General features: G+C 33.5%; 1 protein-coding gene across 3 annotated transcripts in view; it reads right to left on the reverse strand.

The window, feature by feature from the left end:
• Nucleotides 1-21284, reverse strand: part of KIFAP3 (kinesin associated protein 3) — a 161092-nt gene that overhangs the window by 121839 nt on the left and 17969 nt on the right. For all 3 annotated transcript variants that reach the window (XM_030302531.2, XM_030302533.1, XM_030302532.1), the window contains 5 exons: nucleotides 20519-20574; nucleotides 19830-19971; nucleotides 11512-11611; nucleotides 10326-10450; nucleotides 8542-8640 (listed from right to left, as the gene is read on the reverse strand). In XM_030302531.2, the coding sequence (XP_030158391.1) occupies nucleotides 8542-8640; nucleotides 10326-10450; nucleotides 11512-11611; nucleotides 19830-19971; nucleotides 20519-20574 (522 nt within the window). The remainder of the gene's footprint in view (nucleotides 1-8541; nucleotides 8641-10325; nucleotides 10451-11511; nucleotides 11612-19829; nucleotides 19972-20518; nucleotides 20575-21284) is intronic.

Here is a 21284-nt window from a genome sequence, read left to right on the forward strand (position 1 = left end):
AAAGGTCTCTGAGAAATCCCCAAATATTTGGAAACAAAATAACTCCTTTCTAAACAACCTATGAGTCAAAGAAGAAATAAAAAGGGGAATAAAAGGTATTTTGAACTGAATAAAAATGAGAATAAAAACAGGAACATACTAAAATCTGTGGGATAGTTCTAAAACAGTGCTTATAGCCCTACACACCTTTAGTATAGAAGATCTTATAGCCCTACACACCTTTAGTATAGAAGATCTTATAGCCCTACACACCTTTAGTATAGAAGATCTTGAATAAATGATCCCACTTCCCCCTTAAGAAACTACAAAACGAATAGCAAACTGAACCCAAAACAAGGTCAGAAAGGAAATAATAAAATCTGAACAGAAATCAATGAAATAAAAATATACATGGACAGAAAATCAATGAACCAAAAGTTGGTTCTTTGAGATTAAAAATGATAATCTTCCAACTTGAAAGATCAGGAGTAAAAAAAAAAAAGACCTAACATCAATTTCTGCATTGAGAGAGGTTATATCACTATAGATTCTATAGGTATTAATAAGATGATAAGGGAATAATAATATAAAACACCTGAAAGGTAGAAGTCCTTTAAGATTCAAGCTACCAGAGCTCATTCAAGAAGAAAAGAGAATGTGACAGTACTTATTAAAGAAAGTGAATTGCAACTTAAAATTTCCCATAAAGAAAATTCAGAGCTCAATGGCTTTACGGAGTATCTTACCCAACTTTAAAGAATTGATAGCAATTCGCACATACTCTCCTGAAAGTTAAACTAGAGGGAATAAATCCCAACTCAACCTATGAAGCCAGCATTTCATGAAATTTTACAACAAAAGAAACAACACACAAATATCCCTTGTGAATATAGAAGCAAAAATTCTAGGGGCACCTGGGTGGCTCAGTTTAGTTAAAACACTCCAACTTTTGATCTCGGCTCAGGTCATCATCTCATGGTTCATGAGTTCGAGCCCCACATCAGGCTCTGCACTGTCAGTGCAGAGCCTGCTTGGGATTCTGTCTGTCCTTCTCTGGGTCCCTCCCCTGGTACTTGTACCTCATTGCTCTCTGTCAAAATAAAAATAAATAAACTTAAAAAAAAAAGAAGCAAAAATTCTAAACAAATTTTAGTAAATTTAATCCACTGAATATAAAAAGGATAATACAAGTGAATTTTAATACAGGAGTCCAAGGTTGATATAGCATTTGAAAAATCAATCAAATGCAATTAATGACAAGGAAACTAATGATAAGAAGTTTCCTGATTTGAAAAGATAAAACTATTTCATTTATAGAAACATAATCATCTACATAGAAAATATAATGGAATCTTTAAAAAAAGTTACTAGAAGTAATTAATAAATGAATTTACCAAGGCTATGCAATACAGAAACCAATATATAAAAACCAATTATATTTATATATACTAGCAACAAATAATCAAAACTTGAGATTTTTAAAAAAAGAGTATATAGAATGGCAAGAAAAATATGAAATGTGCTTAGGGGTAAATCTGACAAAAGATATGAAAAACCTGAAACAATAAAATACCACTATGACATATTAAAGAAGATCTAAATAAATGTAGAGACAAATCCTTGTGTCAAAAGACTCATATTGTTAAGATCTTCTTATTAATCTTCCCAATTAATATATATATTCAATGCTGCCTGAATCAATATCCCAGATTTTTTTTTTTGGTAGAAATGAATACACTGCTTATAAAGTAATATGAAAATGCAAATACCTGGATAGCAAAAACCACTTGGGGAAAAGAAAAACATTGGAGGCCTAATACTACTTCATTTTAATATCTTCTATAAAGCCACAATACTGAAGACTACTGTGCTGTTGGTATCAAGATCTATAAAAAGGATGGCAGCACAAAGTAGAATCTAGAAATGAGAATGCACATACATGGATAAAAGATTTTCACAAAAATAGAAAAAAAAATCCAATAGATAAAGGATAAAAGGATAGTGTTTTCAACAAATAATGCTTGAATAATTGTATATGTATAAGCAAAAAGAATAAAGAACTTTGATCCATTCCTCACTCCACATACAAACTTAACTCAAAATGTATTTTAGACTTAACTATAAAACCTAAGACATAAAACTCGCAAAAGAAAACATAGAATAAAATCTTAGCAGTTAGAAAAGAATTCCTTAGATACAATACCAAAATTGTATTCAGAAAATATGAAATCATTGTACTACATAAAAATTAAAAATTCTCGGGGCACCTGGGTGGCTCAGTCAGTTAAGCATCTGACTTCAGCTCAGGTCATCATCTCATGGTTTGTGAGTTCGAGCCCCGTGTCAGGCTTTGTGCTGACAGCTCAGAGTCGAAGCGTGCTTTGGATTCTGGTATGTCTCTCTCTCGCCCCTCCCCTGCTTGTGCTTTCTCTCTCTCTCTCTCTAAAACAAATAAACATCAAAAACATTTTTTAATTAAAATTCTTATCTCCAAAAATGCTCTTAGGAGAATAAAAAGATAAGCCAAAAACTGGGGAGAGAAGTCTGCAAATTATAAGTCTGATAAAGGCTTGTAATCCAATGCAAATAAAGAACTCTCAAAATTCAATAAGAGAGCAATCCAATAAAAAAATTAAACAAGGGGCGCCTGGGTGGGCAGTCGGTTAAGCGTTCCGACTTCAGCCAGGTCACGATCTCGCGGTACGGAGTTCCAGCCCGCGTCGGGCTCTGGCTGGATGGCTCAGAGCCTGGAGCCTGCTCCGATTCTGTGTCTCCCCTCTCTCTTGCCCCCTCCCCCGTTCATGCTCGGTCTCTCTCTGTCCCAAAAATAATAACGTTGAAAAAAAAATTAAAAAAAAAAATTAAACAAAAGATTTAACAGATGATATAACAGAAGATACAAAATGACAGATAAACACACGAAGAAATGTTTAATACAATTAGTTGCTATGAAAATGAAAATTAAGACACAATATGATACCACTGCATACATTTTTTAAATGGCTAAAATGAACGAAATTGACAACATCAACTGTTGGTGAGGATGTGAAACAAATGGAACCCTGATGTACTGATTAGAGAAGATAAAATAGTACAATCATGCATAAAACCATTTCACATTTCTTAGAAAGATAAACATACACCTATGATCCCAGCATTCCATCACAAAGTATTTTACCTTAGGAAAAGAAAGCAAATGTCCATGTGAATACTTGCACATGAATGTCCACAGCGACGTTATTTGTAATTGAAAAAAAAAAAAAAACTGGAAAACATTCCCTAGCCCTTAATGAATGAAGGCCATCCTAATAATAAAAGAAATGAACTATGCATATAAGATAGATGAATCTTAATTATGCTGTAAATGTGTATTCTTGGGCCTGCATGGTATTGTCACAGGTAATGCAAGTGCACAGGGATTGGAAATGAAGATGCACAGCAGGAGGAGCTAACCTAAAGCTTGTGTATTAAGAAAAACAATCTATATATCACTGGAGTCCAGAAGAAAAGAAAAGAAAGGGGCAGAAAATTACTTAAAGAATAATAGCCTGAGAATGTCCCAAATCTGGGGAGACATAGGTACATCGTGATATAATTCACCCCCAAATTTCAACCATGGAGAATAAGTTCTATAAGATACATTATAATATGTAGAATACATTAGAACGTGTAGAATGATGTTCTACAAGATACATTATAACAAAATCATTTAAATCAAAGACAAAGAGAGAATTTTAACAGCAGGAGAGAAAAAAATTATTTCCTACAAGGGAATCCCATAAGACTATAAGCAGATTTCTTAGCAGAAACCTTACAGCCCAGGAGTTAAGTGGAATGATATATTCAAAGTGCTGAAAGAAAAAAAATGCCAACCAAATATACTTTACACAACAAAGTTGTCCTTCAAAAATAAAAGCAAATACTTTCCCAAATAAACTAAAGCTGAGGGAGTTCATCACCACTAGACCTGTCTTACAGAAAATGCTAAAGGAATTCTATAAGCAGAAATCAAAGGATGCTAATCAGTAACATGATATATGAGAGGGCACATACCATGAGCTCCAAAGTGAAGGGATGGAAAAGATATTCCATGTAAAAGGAAACCAAAAGATAGAAACAAAAAATGGTAGCTATACTTGTATCAGACAAAACAGACTTAAAAACTATAACAGGAGACAAAGAAAAGTCATTTTTACTGGTAAAGGGGTCAATTCATGAAGTGGATATAACAATTGTAAATATATATGCCCCCAATAGTGATGCACCTAATATATTGAGCAATACTAACAGATCTGAAGGGAGTAAGAGACATCTATATAATACATTACAGGACTTCGATACCACACTTTTAACAATGGATATATCATTCAGACAGGAATAAATAAGGAAGCAGACATAACTAGATTTAGAACAAATGGTCCTAAGCGACATAACGGAACATCCCATTCAACAACAGCAGAGAACACATTCTTCTCAAGTGCACGTGGAACAGTCCCTAGAATAGATCAATGTTAGGTCACAAAACAGTCTTAGCAAAATTTTACAAAGTTGCTACTATACCAAGTATCTTTTTCAACCATCATGTCTTAAAACTAGAAATCAATAACCAAAGGAAAGCTGGAAGATTCACAAATATGTGGAAATTAAACAACACACTCTAGAATAAACAATGGGTCAAAGGTGAAATCAAAGGGAAATCAAATATCCTGAAACTAACCAAAATGAAACATACCATAACAAAACTTAAAGTATGCAGCAAAAGCAGTGCCAAGACAAATGTGTATTAAGGAAAAAAGAAAGAAAAAAGAAAAATCTCAAATGAGTAACCCTAACCTTGCACCTCAAGGAATTAGAAAAGAACAAATGAAGCCACTAAAGTAGTTGGATGAGGGAAATCACAAGATCAGAGCAAAAATAAATGAAATGGAGAATAGAAAAACAATAGAAAAGATCAGCAAAACTAAGAGTTGGGGTTTTTAAAAAGATAAACAAAGCTGACAACTTTTAATGACTTCCAAGGAAAAAAAAGGATTGAAATAAAGATGGAAATGAAAGTAAAGACATTACAACGAATACAATAGCAATATAGGGATTCTTAGAGATTAACATAAACAATTACAAGCCATTTGGATGTCCTAGAATAAAGGATACATTTCTAGAAACCTACAACCTATCAAGACTGAATCATAAAGGAGAAAATCTGAACAGGACCAATAATGAGTTGATTAAGTCAGCAATCAAAAACCTTGCAAAAAGAAAGCCCAGGACCAGAAGGCTACATGGACACTACCAAACATTTAAGAATTAATGCCAATCCATCTCAAACTCTTCCAAAAAATTGAAGAGTTACCCTGATAAGGGTACTTATCTAAGTATCTAAATATCCTTATCTAAGCCAGATAAGGACACTACAAGGAAAACAAACCACCAAAAATCTATAGACAAATATCCCTGAGGAACAGAGATGTAAAATTCTCAATAAAATACTAGCAAACTGAAGGCATAGCACATTAAAAGGATCACATACATGACTAAGTGGGATAAATCCCACGAATAAATGCATGGATAGTTCAGCATACACAAATCAAAAAATACAATCACATTAACACAAAAAAGGATGAAATCACATGGTCATCTCAATAGATACAGAAAAAGCAGTTGACAGAATTCAACGTCTTTTCATGATAAACTCTTAGGAACAGAAAGTAATTAATATAACAAAGGCCACATATGAAAATCCCACTAACAATATCATATTCTGAAAGTTTTTACTGTAAGATTCACAATAAGCTCATCTTGACACTTTTATTCAATATAGTCCTGGAAAAACTATGCAAAGCATTTAGGCAAGAAAAAGAAATAAAAGGTATACAAATTGAAAAGGAAGACATGAAATTGTCTCTGTTTGCTGAAGACACAATCTTGTACAGAAAATCTTTTAAGCCTATATCAAAAAACTGTTAGAGCTAATAAATGAATTCAATAAGGTTTCAGGATAAAAAAAAATCAATACACAAATCCTATACACTAACAACCATCTGAAAGGAAATAAAAGTCTCATTTACAATAGCATCAAAATCAATAAAATACTTAGGAATAAATTTAACCAAAGAAGTGAACAATGTATACACTGAAACTATAATAGACACTGATGAAAAAAACCGAAGACACAAATACATGTAAATATGTACTGTGTTCAAGGATCAGGTGAGTTACTATCATTAAAATGTCCATACTACTCAAAGACATCTATAGAGCCTGTCCTCTCTACCAAAGTTCCAATGTCATTTTTCACAAAAATGGAGGAAAAAAAGTACAAAACTTTGTATGGAAGTACAAATGATTCAAAATAGCTAAAGTAATTTTGAAAAAGTTTAAAACTGGAGGCATCATACTTTCTGGTTTTAAAATATGTTACAAAGCAATGGCCATCAAACAGTAAGGTATTGCATAAAACAGACATATAGATCAATGAAGAGAGCTCAAAACAAATCTCCATATAAGGGTCAACTAATATTTGATAAGGGAGCCAAGAATACTCAATAGGGGAAGGACGCTTTCTTCAATAAAATTGTGCTGGGAAAACTGAATATTCACATACAAAAAAAAAAAAAAGAAAGAAAGAAATGGTACCCCTAACACCACTCACAAAATTAACTGGACTACAAAGGAAAAAAAAAGAAAGAGGACTGAAATAAAATTAGGATTAAGGACTTGAAACTGTAGAACTCCTAAAAGAAAATATAGGGAAAAAGCTCCTTGACATCCGTCTTGGCAATGACTTTTTGGAAATGACACCAAAATCACAAGAAACAAAAGCAATTATCAAGTGGGACTACATCAAATTAAAACCTTCCACCCAGCAAAAAAAAAAAAAAAAAAAAAAAAAAAAAAAAAAAAATCAACAAAATGGAAAGACAACCTACAGAATGGGAGAAAATACCTGCAAATCATCTACTTGATAAGGGGTTAATATCCAAAAGGTTTAAGAAACTCATACAACTCACTAGCCAAAAAAAAAAAATCTAATTTAAAAATGGGCAAAAGATCTGAATAGACATTTTTCCAAAGAAGAGATACAAACGACCAATAGGTAAATGAAAAGGTGCTCAACATCACTAATTATGAGGGAAATTCAAATCCATATCACAATGACAGATCACTTCATACCTTGTCAGAATGGTTATTATTAAAAAGACAAGAGATAAATGCTGGCAAGGATGTGGAGAAAAGGGAACCCTAGTGCACTGTTCGTAGGGCTATAAAGTGGTGCAGCCACTATGGAAAATATGGACGTTCCTCAAAAATATAAAAATAAAACTACCATATAATCCAGCAATACCATTCTGGGTATATATCCAAAGGAAGTAAAATCAAGAGATATATGCAATCCCATTTTCACTGAAGCATTCTTCACAACAGGTAGGACAGGGAAGCAACTTAAGTGTCCACTGACGGATGAATGGATAAAGAAGATGTGGCTGGCGCACACACACACACGCCCTGAAATATCATTCATCCATAAAAAAAGGAGGATACTCTGCCATTTGCAACAACATAGATGGACCCTGAGGGTATTATACTAAGTGAAGTCAGACAGAAGAAGACAAATATTGTATGTTCTCACTTACATGTAGAATCTAAAAATACTGGACTCATAAAAACAGAGAACAGATTGAAGCTTGACAGAGGCCATGTTGCGGGGGAAATGGGAAGACCTTGGTCAACAAAAGATGAATAGTTCCAGGAATCTAATGTATACCATGGTGTTTATAGTTAACAATACTGTATTGTATACTTGAATGTTACTATGAGAATAGATCTTAAATGTTCTCATCATAACCACAACAATAAAATGGTAATTATGTAAGGTGAAGGACACGTTAGCTCACCTTATTGTGGTAAACATTTTGCAATATATGTGTGTACCAAATCATCACATTGTATACCTTAAACTTAACACAGTGTTATATGTCAATTATATTTCAATAAGGCTGGAAAAAAATCAATAGTTAACTACAAAGCAGGGGTGGAATGCATACTTAAAAGCCCCACATCATTCTCACTAACCTTAAGACTATATCTTATCAATGACTGTGAATCCAGACTACTGAATTGTTAGACCTCTCAATAAACCTCAAAAAGAGACTATTTTTTATTAATCAAGAGAAATATTTTGAAAATTTTTATATCAATTTCCTAGGAAAGCAACAAAGTAAGTTACTAAATAAGATGTATTATTATAACTAATATTAGTTAATATTAGTGTTTGAGAGACTAGATTCTTATTGAAAAGGACAAGTACTGGATTACAAATCCTCTCTGAATAAATGAATCATAAGTGTATATACATTTAGGAGCTGAATAGGGTCTTTTGGTGAAAAAATAATGGAACGAAACTGAAAACATTACCCATGCTAAAAACAAAAGAATTTGTAGCATATTAAAATGTACAGATTTTTCAATTATTATGATATTAGCTTTACTGATGTGACAAAAAAATTGAACAAAATTAATGTTGAGTCAGCACTTTGTTGTGTCTCTTTGCTTAGGAAATCATACCTCGTAAGAGCTGTTCCTGTTTTACCACAAGCCCCTGGTATTTTTTAAAGGTTTTTTCATAATCTTTTCTCAAGGTCTGGTTTTCAGGGTCTTCATCAAGTAAGCAACTTAAGTTAAGGATCATCCATATTCACTGAAGCAAAGAAAATCTACTGAAAAATATTATGAAGGACAGTACTATTATATTTTATGTGCAGTGTTAGCCAGTTATTTTCTCTAACCAATAGTTTGAAACTAAAATGTTTGTACAATAATTGTGTTAGAACTTCTTAACCAAGTGTTCAAGGATGTTCTTAGAGATTTTGGATGAACACATGTTTGGGTATCATCAAATACTTGAATGCCCAGAAATTTTATGCAAATGTCTTATGTACGTGCACAGGTCCCTAAATTTCAACATATTAACAAGTGGATTAATGAACCAAATTTTGATATGTCTTACAATCCATGACATGTCACAATTTAATTGAAGCATTTTTTTCCATTCTTAGTGGTTCAAAAATAATAGTGCATCTTACAATCAATGGTATCCAATATTTACAGGAATACAATACATTCTAAGATATCAGTTCCTGTCACCCAACAATCACAAAGTACAAATTACTGATGGTTAAAAGTTCCATTAGTGGTTCTCTCCATACCCCTTCTACTTAAGGAATTTTGGGCATATTCAGGAGACTTGTGACTCCAGAAATGATCTGAAGTCTCCAGGATTATTGAGCTGTCCACACAGTTTAAGTCAACACCAATCTAGATGTCAGAAGTACAGAGCAACAGAAAATTTCTAAACGTGGAAAGATCCTAATTAGGAAAAGTCAAAGCCTGTGTGTGTGAGAGAGTGTATTTTTAGAGTGTCTTGGGGATTCCATGAAGGAGAGGTAAGAAACATATGATATTCTTCACAATAGGAATAATACTTTTACTTTTTAAAAGAGACCAATAAAATTGGGTTCAAAGGAAAATTACCAGCATGGCTTGCTGAATAAGCCATATGAATAAGCTAGGGCCTTCAATCTAGGAAAAACTAAGCTGTAGAGGCAGTACAATAAATATCTTCAAATATAAGAAAACTGATGTTTAAGAGACTTCATCCTTATTCTATATGGTTTTAGTATGCAAGACTGGATTCAAGGGATAGAAGTTATTGACAAGTGGATTTTAGTACACTAAGCAAAAGAACACAATAATAAATAGAATGTCAAACTACACAATGAACTAAATCAATAAGCAGTGATGTTGTTGAAGATACTAAATAACCGATTTGTAAGGGAGGCTGCAGAAGATTCCTGTGTTGAAAGATAGGTTAAAATAGGTCATTTTTAAAGATTCCTTTCATAGGTTCCATCATTCTGCAGGCCTCTCAAATTTGCATGTATTAAAAGACTTTTTGCGCTTAATTAGTAAAATAGAATTTAAAACTATGTTCACCAAATTCATACCCATTCCAATCAAAGTCCCTTTATTACATAGACAGAATTACATAAACAGCAGTGAGCCACACTTCAGCTGACCAAAGGATCTCAGTCTCCACTTGGAGACTCACAGTTCAATGATCTAGACCACTATTATCTGCTCCTTCTAGCTTATCAACCAGTCAAAGTTTTAAAGAGATAAAAAAGTATATGTCAAACTATATTCACTCTGATAGTTTCAATATTCATCTTAACCTTCAACACTCTTTCATTTTTCCAAATAATGTGAATGGCAAGAAAAAACAAAACTATCCCACCTACCCAAAGCTCAGAGCAACAACACTGGGGTGAAAAGCCATTCTAAAAGGATATCAGCTTTCTTCTTTTTAGAGAGTTCTTCTTGCCAAAGCTCATGTCTTTTTAACTCATGATCAATGATATTCATACATAAAGCTCCAATTTTATAGTGAGTGATAAGTCCATGGAACTGAGAAAAGCTTTAAAAAAGAGATTTTAGTATGTATTTAAAGCAATACAATTTGTAGAATCAGGAAATTTGTTTTGGGTAAACACTTGTCAATGTAGAAAATAAATTTGATATATTTATTTCAATAAACGAAAACACCCACAGTATACTAGAAAGACATGAAATTATGAGATTACTTTAAATATATGCTGTAAATATAATTTTTAAAAAAACCCTTCCCTGAAATTAAATTATTTTTAAGTTAGAAATGAAATAAAACACATTTTTTTTTTTTTTTTGTAATTAACGACCATTTTAACTATTCAGATACTCTCAAAATAAACTTTCGGACTACTGTATAACAGAACTAATAATGTAACAATGCTAATACTGAATAAAATTGATACCAGAGAATAGACCAGCAAAGTTATCAGTAATCAGGTTTTTACATATGTTTCCTACACAATTCATTCATACAAGTATTTATTCGATAAATAGTTATTTGCTAATGCTGGCACATTTTTGGAATAGATGCAAGTAATTTTCTGGGAAATTGGCTAGAAACTTTTCACACTATCTCAATAAACATCTTTCTAAAGTATATATGTATAAATAGCATATATGGATACATAACAGTTATATACATGCGTGTACATATAATGTATAACAATAACATTACTGGCACTTACTCTGGGTTAGGCTTTATTCTAAAAACCATCCCCAAACAGTGTTACTATGACTATCCAGTTGACAGCTGAGGAAACTAAAGCACAGAAAAGTAATATAATCAAGAACACAGAGATAGTACACAGCAGTACTTGGATTCAAATCCATTTCCAGAGTCCATACTCTTACATTCTAAACCATTTTACTATTCTACTTTGTGTGTATATACATGTACATGCATGGGTTAGGACAGACTGAATGAAAGAACAACAGAGAGGACAGAAAATGGGAAAGAGAGTAAGAGTTCAGAGGCAAATAATGGGCAGACCCACAGGAAGACTGGGCAAACCAGTAATCTACAATCCAAACCAATGACAGAGAAACAGAGATAGACTTCTACTTTTATTTCCTAATTTTTATACTTACCTGGAAAAGCAGAAAAAGATGTAAATTATGTTTGTAGCTAACTCAACACTTTGTTTCCAGTCTTCTCTCAGGACTCTTGCTAATGCACCCAGGGCAGTTTCTAAAGAAAAAAGGAACATATAAAAATGATCATTCGCCTTGCCTGTGGTATAAAGGGTGATTGGTTTTAAATGTCTACTTATTAATAAATAACAAAGCTCAGATAGAACTGGGTCAAAAAAGGAAGGTGGTTCTTTCCAACACAGAAAGCTGTTTTTAAAACTGAAATATAACTTTTACTTAAAGACCTATAACATATAATTTTAAGCCTATAGCTATAAACAGAAAAGTAAAATCTGATTTAGATAAAGTAACATATTAAGTATATTGTGGGTGACAAAATAATAAAAAGACCATTTATTTCTTGATTTGCATTTCCACTTGTAATATGGCTACTGCAGTGCCATTTTGTTTGTTTTTTAACATCTGATTTAATGTGTTTGTGAAGGAAAAAAACTAGAATAAGTCTAAAAAATAATGAGTTTACCAGGTTAACACTAGCTTCATTAAGCAAATTAATAACCAAATAAAGTTTACACACACAAATATAAATCTATTTTAATACGTTAAATTAATGCCAACAAACATAAATAAAACAAAAAATCTTCCACAAAAGTAGCTTTAGGGTAGAATAAACATCTTCACTAGATTTTTATCTTGAGAAAGGTAAAAATTAATGAATTGATTAGTGAGAACTACCATATGCTAAGTAAACATAAAGTAATGAGACCAGTTTCAAATTAGAACTGTTATGTGGCTTACCAATTCTTAAAATATTAAAACATTAAACAAAGTATCTGCCTGTTATATAAATATCATAATTCAACTTTCTATAATAGGTACTCAGGATCTACAGTACTTCATGGACTGCATTATTATTTATTATAGTAATGAAAGTGTTCAATTTATTTGTGCTTTTTGACCACTCATATTATGAAACAAGTATTATTAATCTACTTAGTGAAGAATTTTTCAAACTAAAAAACATCCATCCTATATTTTCTTTTTTTTTTAAATTTTTTAAATGTTTATTTACTTCTGAGAGAGACAGAGACAGAGCATGAGCATGAGCAGGGAAGGGGCAGAGACAGACGGAGACACAGAATTCAAAGCAGGTTCCAGGCTCTGAGCTGTGGGCACAAAGCCTGATGCGGGGCTTGAACTCATGAGCCATGAGATCATGACCTGAGCTGAAGTCGGATGCTTAACCGACTGAGCTACCCAGGCATTCCAATCCTATATTTTCATAATGTTATTCATATTCACAATGCAAAGCACTGGTATACCATATGCTTTGAACAAAACTATTTGTTCAAAGTAAATGGGTAGGCAATATACATTAACATGTAAAGGTTCCACAAAGCCCTACTTAATAAAGCATCTGGTAACTTTGTTTAATTCAGTATTACTAAAGGCATTTTATCACTATAATCCAGAAGAAACAGTATTTCTTAGAATGTACATCTGACCCTTGAACACACTTATTTGATTTGGATTTTTTTCAATAAATATGTATTTCATATTATGATTGAAAAATAAGGTAGAAGTCGCCCAGTGACTCAGAAGGGAAGGCAAAGGAAAGATGCAGAGAAGCCTGGAATAGCAGGGCTCTTGCCTGCTCCTGACATTCCTCACCCCATTTACTATCTATGGGGAAGCTAGGTTCACTGAGGTCTTGAACTGGGAGGTGCAAAGGAACCAGCTCTGGGGAAAGAGTCTTGCTGAAGTGGTGGAGCATGGCTAGTCACTGGCCAGAATTGGCCAAGGATCACAGAATAACCTGCCTTCCACCCTCACCCCCTCCCAGGGTAACAGGTCCAGAACATTAGGGACAAGAACACCAAACAGGAGCCTGAGACTTAGAGTGGACAGCAATGACGGTGCTGTCCGTGGTGCTGAAAGCTCTCCAAAGGGGGGAACCAATACCTCCAGGGAACGGCAGCTCACCACCTCCCAGCATCTCCTGTAAGCAGAAGCTGCGTTATTAGAACCTCATAAAGGGGTTCTGATGGAGCTCGCAACCTAGAGAGACAGGTAAAGGTGCTCTGCCTCCTCTCAGATTCCATGTGTAAAAAGATTTCCCACTTTCCTGAGTACAGGAGCAAGGAACAAGTGTCACTCTAGGATTCAGCTTTGTTAACTAGGGGTTGGACAAGTAGAGGTGTTGCCCTGTTCTATTACTGTACATAGATAGGTTTCTGAAGAGTCAAAAAATACATGTGTATTTTTGACTGGGGTGGGGGGGCTGGCATGCCTAAACCACCACCCCCTCCACTGTTCAGGGGTTAATTGTACTTTGGAAAATGATGTACTATAAGGTCATGAATTTAGGCATAGGGCTAGTGATTTATTTTTCAAATTTTATTTCAATTTTCTCCTTTACTATAGAATAGAAAAATGTCTCAATAAAAATACAGCTTATAGGAATTGTACGTAGGTTATAAAGAAATAGCCAAAAGAAAATTATGAAGTCTAATGAAGGTCAAAATATAACCCAAAATTAATCTATAAGTTAAATGCAGTCATAATTAAAATTTAATTATAATTTTTTGGAGCATATGGTAAAGTGATCTCAAAATAATATATAAGAAAACATGTAAGACCAACAACACCTATTTTTAAAAAATCAATAAATCAGAACATTTCTCTTACCAATTCTAAAACTCTAGTCAAAATATAAAACAAAACATAACAAACAGTGTGGTACTGGCATGGAAATTATCAAATAGATCAATGGAAAAGAAAAGAAAGCATTAAAACATATCAGTGAATATATCAGAACAAGACATTGCACAAAATAAGCTTTCAAGTATATAATGAATAAAAGAATTGAAGGCATATAACAGAAAAGGCCATTTAAAATCTTTGGGGAAAGAAGGAGTATTCATTAACTAGATTGGAATAACTGGCTATTGAATATGCAAAAAATTTATATCTCTACCTCCTACTTACAACAAAAATGAGGGGCGCCTGGGATGGCTCAGTCAGGTAAGCATTTGACTCTTGACTCCAGCTCAGGGCATGATCTCATGGTTCCTAATTTTAAGTCCTGCATCAGGCTCTGTCTAGCCTGACAGCATGGAGTCTGCTTGGGATTTTCTTTCTTTCTCTCTCTCTCTCTCTCTCTCTCTCTGCCCTTCTCCTCTCACACTTTCAATCTCTCTCTCAAAATAAATAAATAAACTTAAGAAAAGTAAATTCCAGGGGCAAGGATTTCTGAAACAACCAAAGTAAGGACCTCCAAAAATCCACCCCTCCATAAGTGAATGAGAACACTGGTAAAAATGGTCAGAATCAACCTTTTTAGAACCCTGGAACTACATTTTGCAACAATAAGAAATATGGCTGAACCTTAGTAGAACCAGTAAACTCTGTGGTATTTCTACTTGCCATAAGTACATCCCCTCTGTGCAACTTTGCAGAAGCCTTGAAAATCAACAGCATCACAAATATAGTATCTGTGAAAAACAAAAGCAGAGCAGCAACTGGAGGGGGCAGAACAATTTGGCACTCCTGAAAACCCCCACTCCAGTGAACTGTCACTATCTGACATATCTGGATATTTGCTGCATTTCCAGGGTTTGCATTTATCTGACTTGACTCAGAAATTGCTTTGTACAGCCTTATACCCAGGGCATTTGTTGAAAACCACTGGTGGCAACATTGCAACTGCATGCAGCAGCCTTGCCAGCTGGGGTTAACAAGAAGTTGACAAAAAAACTTGAAAAAGGAAAAACTGGGAAATGAGAGATTCACAAGGTCTTTGAAAAGCTCCAGTATATTCCTGAGAATCTAGAAGGCCATGCACATGTGCAGGAATGTGTTGATACCAGGAAAAGACATAAGGAGGACCTCATCTCTCATCTCTGGCCAACCCTGAGGCATTGTACAAGCAGGAATTAAAGGCTAAAGCCTTGGGGATGCCTGGCCGACTCAGTTGGTAGAGTATGCGACTCTTGATCTCAGGGTCATGAGTTTGAGCCCCACTTTGGGTGTATAGATTACTTAAATAAATTTAAAAAATAAAAAAGGCTAACTTAGCCTTGTACACTACCTGCTTAAACACTGAAGACATGCTCCAATACACACATACACAGTCACTTAGCAAAGGCTGGGACACTTAGGGCCAGGCATTTTAAAAAATCTCTATCCTGGGCACCTGGGTGGCTCAGCTGGTTGAGTGTCTGACTTTGGCTCACATGATCCCACGGTCCATGGGTTTGAGCCCCAGGTCGGGCTCTGTGCTGATAGCTCAGGGCCTGGAACCTGCTTCAGATTTTGTGTCTCCCTCTCTCTCTCCACCCCTCCCCCACTTGTGTTCTCTCTCTCTCTCTCTCTCTCTCTCTCTCTCTCTCAAAAATAAACATTAAAAAAAAATTAAAGTAAAATAAAAAATCTCTATCCAATAGTTAGTTACCACTAAACTACCTGAGCTAGAAGCTTCAGTGGCTGCACAAAGATCACAGACTTTTCAGAATTCATCTAAGAAACTCATTAAACAAACAGCAAAAATAACAAGCTCTGGAGAGAGTACAATATTATCGTAACAACAATAAAAACTACAAGACATGCAAGAAAACAGGACGTGATGTCTCATATTCAGGAAACACAGCATTCAATAGAAATCGTCCATGAGGAAGCACAAATGTTGAACTTATATGACTAAATAAGCTATTGTAAATACATCCAGTGAATTAAAGGAAACCATATCGGGGCACCTGGGTGGCTCAATCGGTTAAGCGTCCGACTTTGGCTCAGGTCACGATCTCGCGGTCTGTGAGTTCGAGCCCTGCGTCGGGCTCTGTGCTGACTGCTCAGAGCCTAGAGCCTGTTTCAGATTCTGTGTCTCCCTCTCTCTCTGACCCTCCCCCGTTCATGCTCTGTCTCTCTCTGTCTCAAAAATAAATAAATGTTAAAAAAAAGTTAAAGGAAACCATATCTAAAGATTTAAAGACAAGTATGGGAAGGTACGAGAATGATGCCTCACCAAATGATATCAATAAGGAGATACAAATGACAAAGTATGAACCAAATAGAAATTCTGGAGTTAACAAAGTACAATAGATATCTGAAATGAAAAATTCACTAGAAGGACTTCACAGCAGTCTGAAGGAATTGAAAGAAAAAATAATGAAAAGCAAGTAGAGCCTCAAAGACCTATGGGACATCACCAAACATATTAACATGGAATTCCCAAAAGGAAAGGAGAGAAAAAGGAGATACTTGAATGTTTAACACAATAATGCCCCAAACTTCCAAAGTTTGATGAAAAACATTAATCTGCAGATCCAAGGAGTTTCACAAACTCCAAGAAGACACACTAAAAGATGTAAACACCTAAATACATCATAGTCAAACTGGCAAAAGCCAAATGCAAAGAAAATGTTACAAGTAGCAAGAAGGCAGCTCAAGAGTTACACAGGATCCTTAATGAGATTAACATCCAATTTCGTATCAGAAACCATGGAGACATGAAGACAGTGGATAACATTGTAAAAGTGCTAAAATAAAAAGACTGCCAAACAAGAATTCAACATCTAGCAAAACTATGCACACAAACACCAAGGAGAAATTAAGTCATTCCTATTCCTAGGCAAACAAAAATTTAGAGAATTTGCTGATAGTAAACATTCCCTATAAGAAATACTAAAGGGAATCCTTCAAGCTTAAATGAAAAACTAGTAGAGAGGAATGTAAATCCACACAAAGAAATAAAGAGCACTGGTAAAGGTAATTATATAAATAAAATGACAGCTTAACATTATTTCTGATTGCAGTCTTTTCTTCTATTTAATTAAAAAATTCACACATCAATAATTACTGTGCTGACAGGCAGGTAATGTGTAATGATGTAATTTGCATTACTATAATAGTACAAAGAAGTGGAGAGGGAATAGAGAGGTAAGTCAGAACACAGTTTTTGCATGCTGCTAAAATTAAATATTGGAACCCTACTATTAATTTGAACTAAATTATTTTAATAGAAGATAGTAACTGTAATCCTAGGGCAAACACTCAGAAAATAATTCAGGAAAACACAGTAAAAGAACAACAAAAGGATTAAAATGGTATACTAAAAAATATCCATTTTACATAAAAGAAGGCAGTAATAGAGGGTTAATGGAATAAAAATGATAAAAGATACAGAAAACAAAGTGTTAGATGACAATCCCACTTTATGAGTAATTACATTAATGGTAAATAGACTAAACTCTCCTATCAAAACACAGAGATTGGCAGAATGGATTAAAAAAGGGCGTGATCCAACTATATACTTTGTACAATACAAACATTTTAGAGTCAAAGACACAAATAGAGTGAAAGTAAACAGATGGAAATGGATATGATACCAAAAAAAAGAGACAATAGACTGACAGAAACCATTTCCAAGTACATAAAAGAGAAAGAACATAAATGATATATATAAATTTACGTACTAAATTATATATAAAAAGATATGTACATTTATATATAAATATACGTACAGTCACATACACATACACACAAATACTTAAGACAGGAATACAAAATTCACAGGGTGGAAATTCCAAAAGTCTAGTGATAGCAAATTCATTAGAAATCAGGCAAATGCAACTTAAAACAAAGAGAGCTTGTTTATTACCATAATACAATGGCAAAAATTTTAAAGTTTGATGGCTTTCATATTCTGTTGATCTGGGGATACAGCAGCACAACCATTTTGGAAGGCAGTTTGGCAATACCCTTTCAAACATTATCATCTGTATTTATGTATGACCTTTGTTTCTGTCCACATACCCTAAAGAACCCCATACTGTGTATACAGAAGATATGTACAAAGATGTTCACTGAAGCAATATTCCCTACTGAAAAATCTGGAAACAATCTAATGACTAATCAACAGAGGAATGGCTAAAACTTATAGAAAGCTTCATAAAAACAACAATCATAGTTAAAAATTAATTACATTATAATGTATCTATATGCATGTAATCTCAAAATATTACTGTATGGAGAAAAAATTACCAAGAAATAAGTATGATATTATTAATATAAAAATTCTTACAAAATAATACTCTATATTTTAATACAGGAAAAAATCCTATACATATATATATGTAAAAGTATGAAAAAGATCTAGAAGAATGAATGCACTCCAAACTCAGATAATGATCAAATTACTAATATTCTAATTCTTTATAAAGAATATACTAATATATGAGTTGTATAATTTTGAAAATACTTAAAATGTACACATTTTCTACTTGGAATATTGGTAATGTTCTAGGACTTTCTGGACAGTTCTTTTGTATATATTTTCCAAGCTATCAAGTACTGGTGTGTACTGTGCAGCCTCCATAAAAGGAGTATGACGACAAACAAAAAGGTACTCTTCCTCATGTGATAGAAATCAGTTAATAATGACATCTTTTATATTTTAATTTTGGCAAAAGTAAAGTCAGAAAACCACACATTTAAAATAATTCTAGGGGCGCCTGGCTGGCTCAGTTGGTTAAGCATCTGACTCCTGGTTTCTGCTCAGGTCATGATCCCATGGTTCGTGAGATTGAGCCCTGCATTGAGCTCTGTATTGTCAGTGCAGAGCCTGCTTGGGATTCTCTCTCCTTCTCTCTCTGCCCCTACCCTCCTCGCACTCACTCTCTCAAAATTAATAAATAAACTTTATCTCTGTCTGTCCCTCCCTTGCTTGCATTCGCACTCACTCTCTCAAAACAAATAAACTTTAAAATAAAATAAAACAAAACAAAACAAAACAAAACAAAATAAAATAAAATAAAATAATTCTATTGGGGTATTACTGAGAAAAAAGGTTTTAAGAGCATTATCTCTTTTTTTTTAATTACCTAGCACATCTAATGAAAGGAGAGGATCAAAATTTAATCTAAATGAAGGTACAGAGATTAATATATTTTTTGCTGTGCTACTGAAAGAAAACTAATATTGGAACCCTAATTTAGTAACAGTATATATGTATGTGTGCAAATGACAAAGTTGATATTGTATCCTAACTGAAAGAATAAAAATCTTCCAGAATAGAAGACACAGTACCATTAGTGCTTTATATTTGTTGTTTAAATTAAATGAATTTTTTAGATAATATTTAATGTTATGCTCTCAAAAATTAAATAATTTTCAGAAGAAAGATGGTAATAAAGGTCTAGGAAATAAATGCATTCCTAAGTTCGGTAAAATTTTAGCTTTGTCCTCTATTATAATAAGTTTCAGAAACATATTATACAACAATTTTTCTATTTTTAATATTTATAGATATAAATCACCATTTAATAGTAGTTCTTCCAAGTTATCAGGATTTCGAGCAAGTTGCAAGATCAAAGCAGAACCCCGAACTTTATCAGGAATATCTTCATATAGTAACTCAATGTATTCATCCATGTCATTGATGTTAGCCACTTCATCAATCTGAAAGAAAGGAAGAGGAAGTCCTCCTAAGGAACAATGATGTCCCTCAAAGCTACTGCCAAGGAATGATACTGTGTGGTCAACATATTGCCCTTTTAATGACAGACAAGTTTTCAAAGGACTCATAGTAGCCAGGAGGAAATTAGACCTTTGGGTGTTAGGACTCCAATACAAAAGTAGTTACAAACCACATAAAATAGGATGTACGTAAACGCTAAACTTGGGTCTATTAATATAAAGCATCCTAAATGTAATGCAAAATAATTTGTGTCTACTATAATAGGTTAAACAGTATTTCAAAACACACTGGATATGTTTAAATATAAGAATATTTAAAACATTTCAAAACTTAACAAAATAAACTATATCTGAAAAATATGCCACTAACTTTTGACTATATAAAACACTCATTATCTACCTTTTCTAGGTGCTTCTAAGTTCAATAAACTTTCTACATCTACTTAATGTTAGTACATGAATCATTGATGGGAAAAGGCAACAACCTTACAATCAATCAGTTCTCTATTAGATCAGAATTAGGTCTTACCTCCATTCCTTCAAAAGGAGGTGGATCTTTAGGCTTGCTCGATTTTTCTTTTTTTTCTGTAAAAAGATTTTTTATTTTTAAATGAGAAGAACTAGGTGTTTAGAGTTTCTGGGTAATTTTTATATTCAGTAGCTGAGTTTATAGCTAACCTGGGGATCTTACAACTGACTAGTTTATGAAATAGTCTTTTTCCAATAAATAAAAAAATTTTTAAATGTTCATCTATAATCTGTTATAATGAGACATCAAGGAGAGTATATATGAATAAAATCTAGAAATAATCCCAAAGTTATGTTATGCAGCAATTTTAATTCCTCCTAGGTTAACTTTTTGGGAGGTAAATAGCCAGACTTGCCAACCAGAAGCAAAAGAGTCCCCTCCTGATTCACATTTAAGGTGAATCATTACTCCAAAACATTAGTATCTATATAAACAGACTGATTCAAATGGATTTATCCATGTATGTTGACATGAAAATTTCCTCATATTCATCTAATTTCTGGGGAAGAAGGTGAGATGACTGATCTACCTTGAAAACTCGCAAGGCTTTATTAAGATATTAATATAAATGCATTTGGAATTATATTAATTAGGCATTAGGAAAGATCAATTTTCACTATATTGTACTCAAAATAAGTACATACACACCTTACAAGAGTATGGGATTTACTTTGCTCACTTTGAACTTATTTAACTTATTGAAGAAGTTCTCTCTCATCATTTACAGGGATCTTAATAGGAATAGTCTATCATGAAACATTTAATA

This window comes from Lynx canadensis, chromosome F1 (assembly GCF_007474595.2).
Source record: "Lynx canadensis isolate LIC74 chromosome F1, mLynCan4.pri.v2, whole genome shotgun sequence".
NCBI classification, from domain to species: domain Eukaryota; kingdom Metazoa; phylum Chordata; class Mammalia; order Carnivora; family Felidae; genus Lynx; species Lynx canadensis.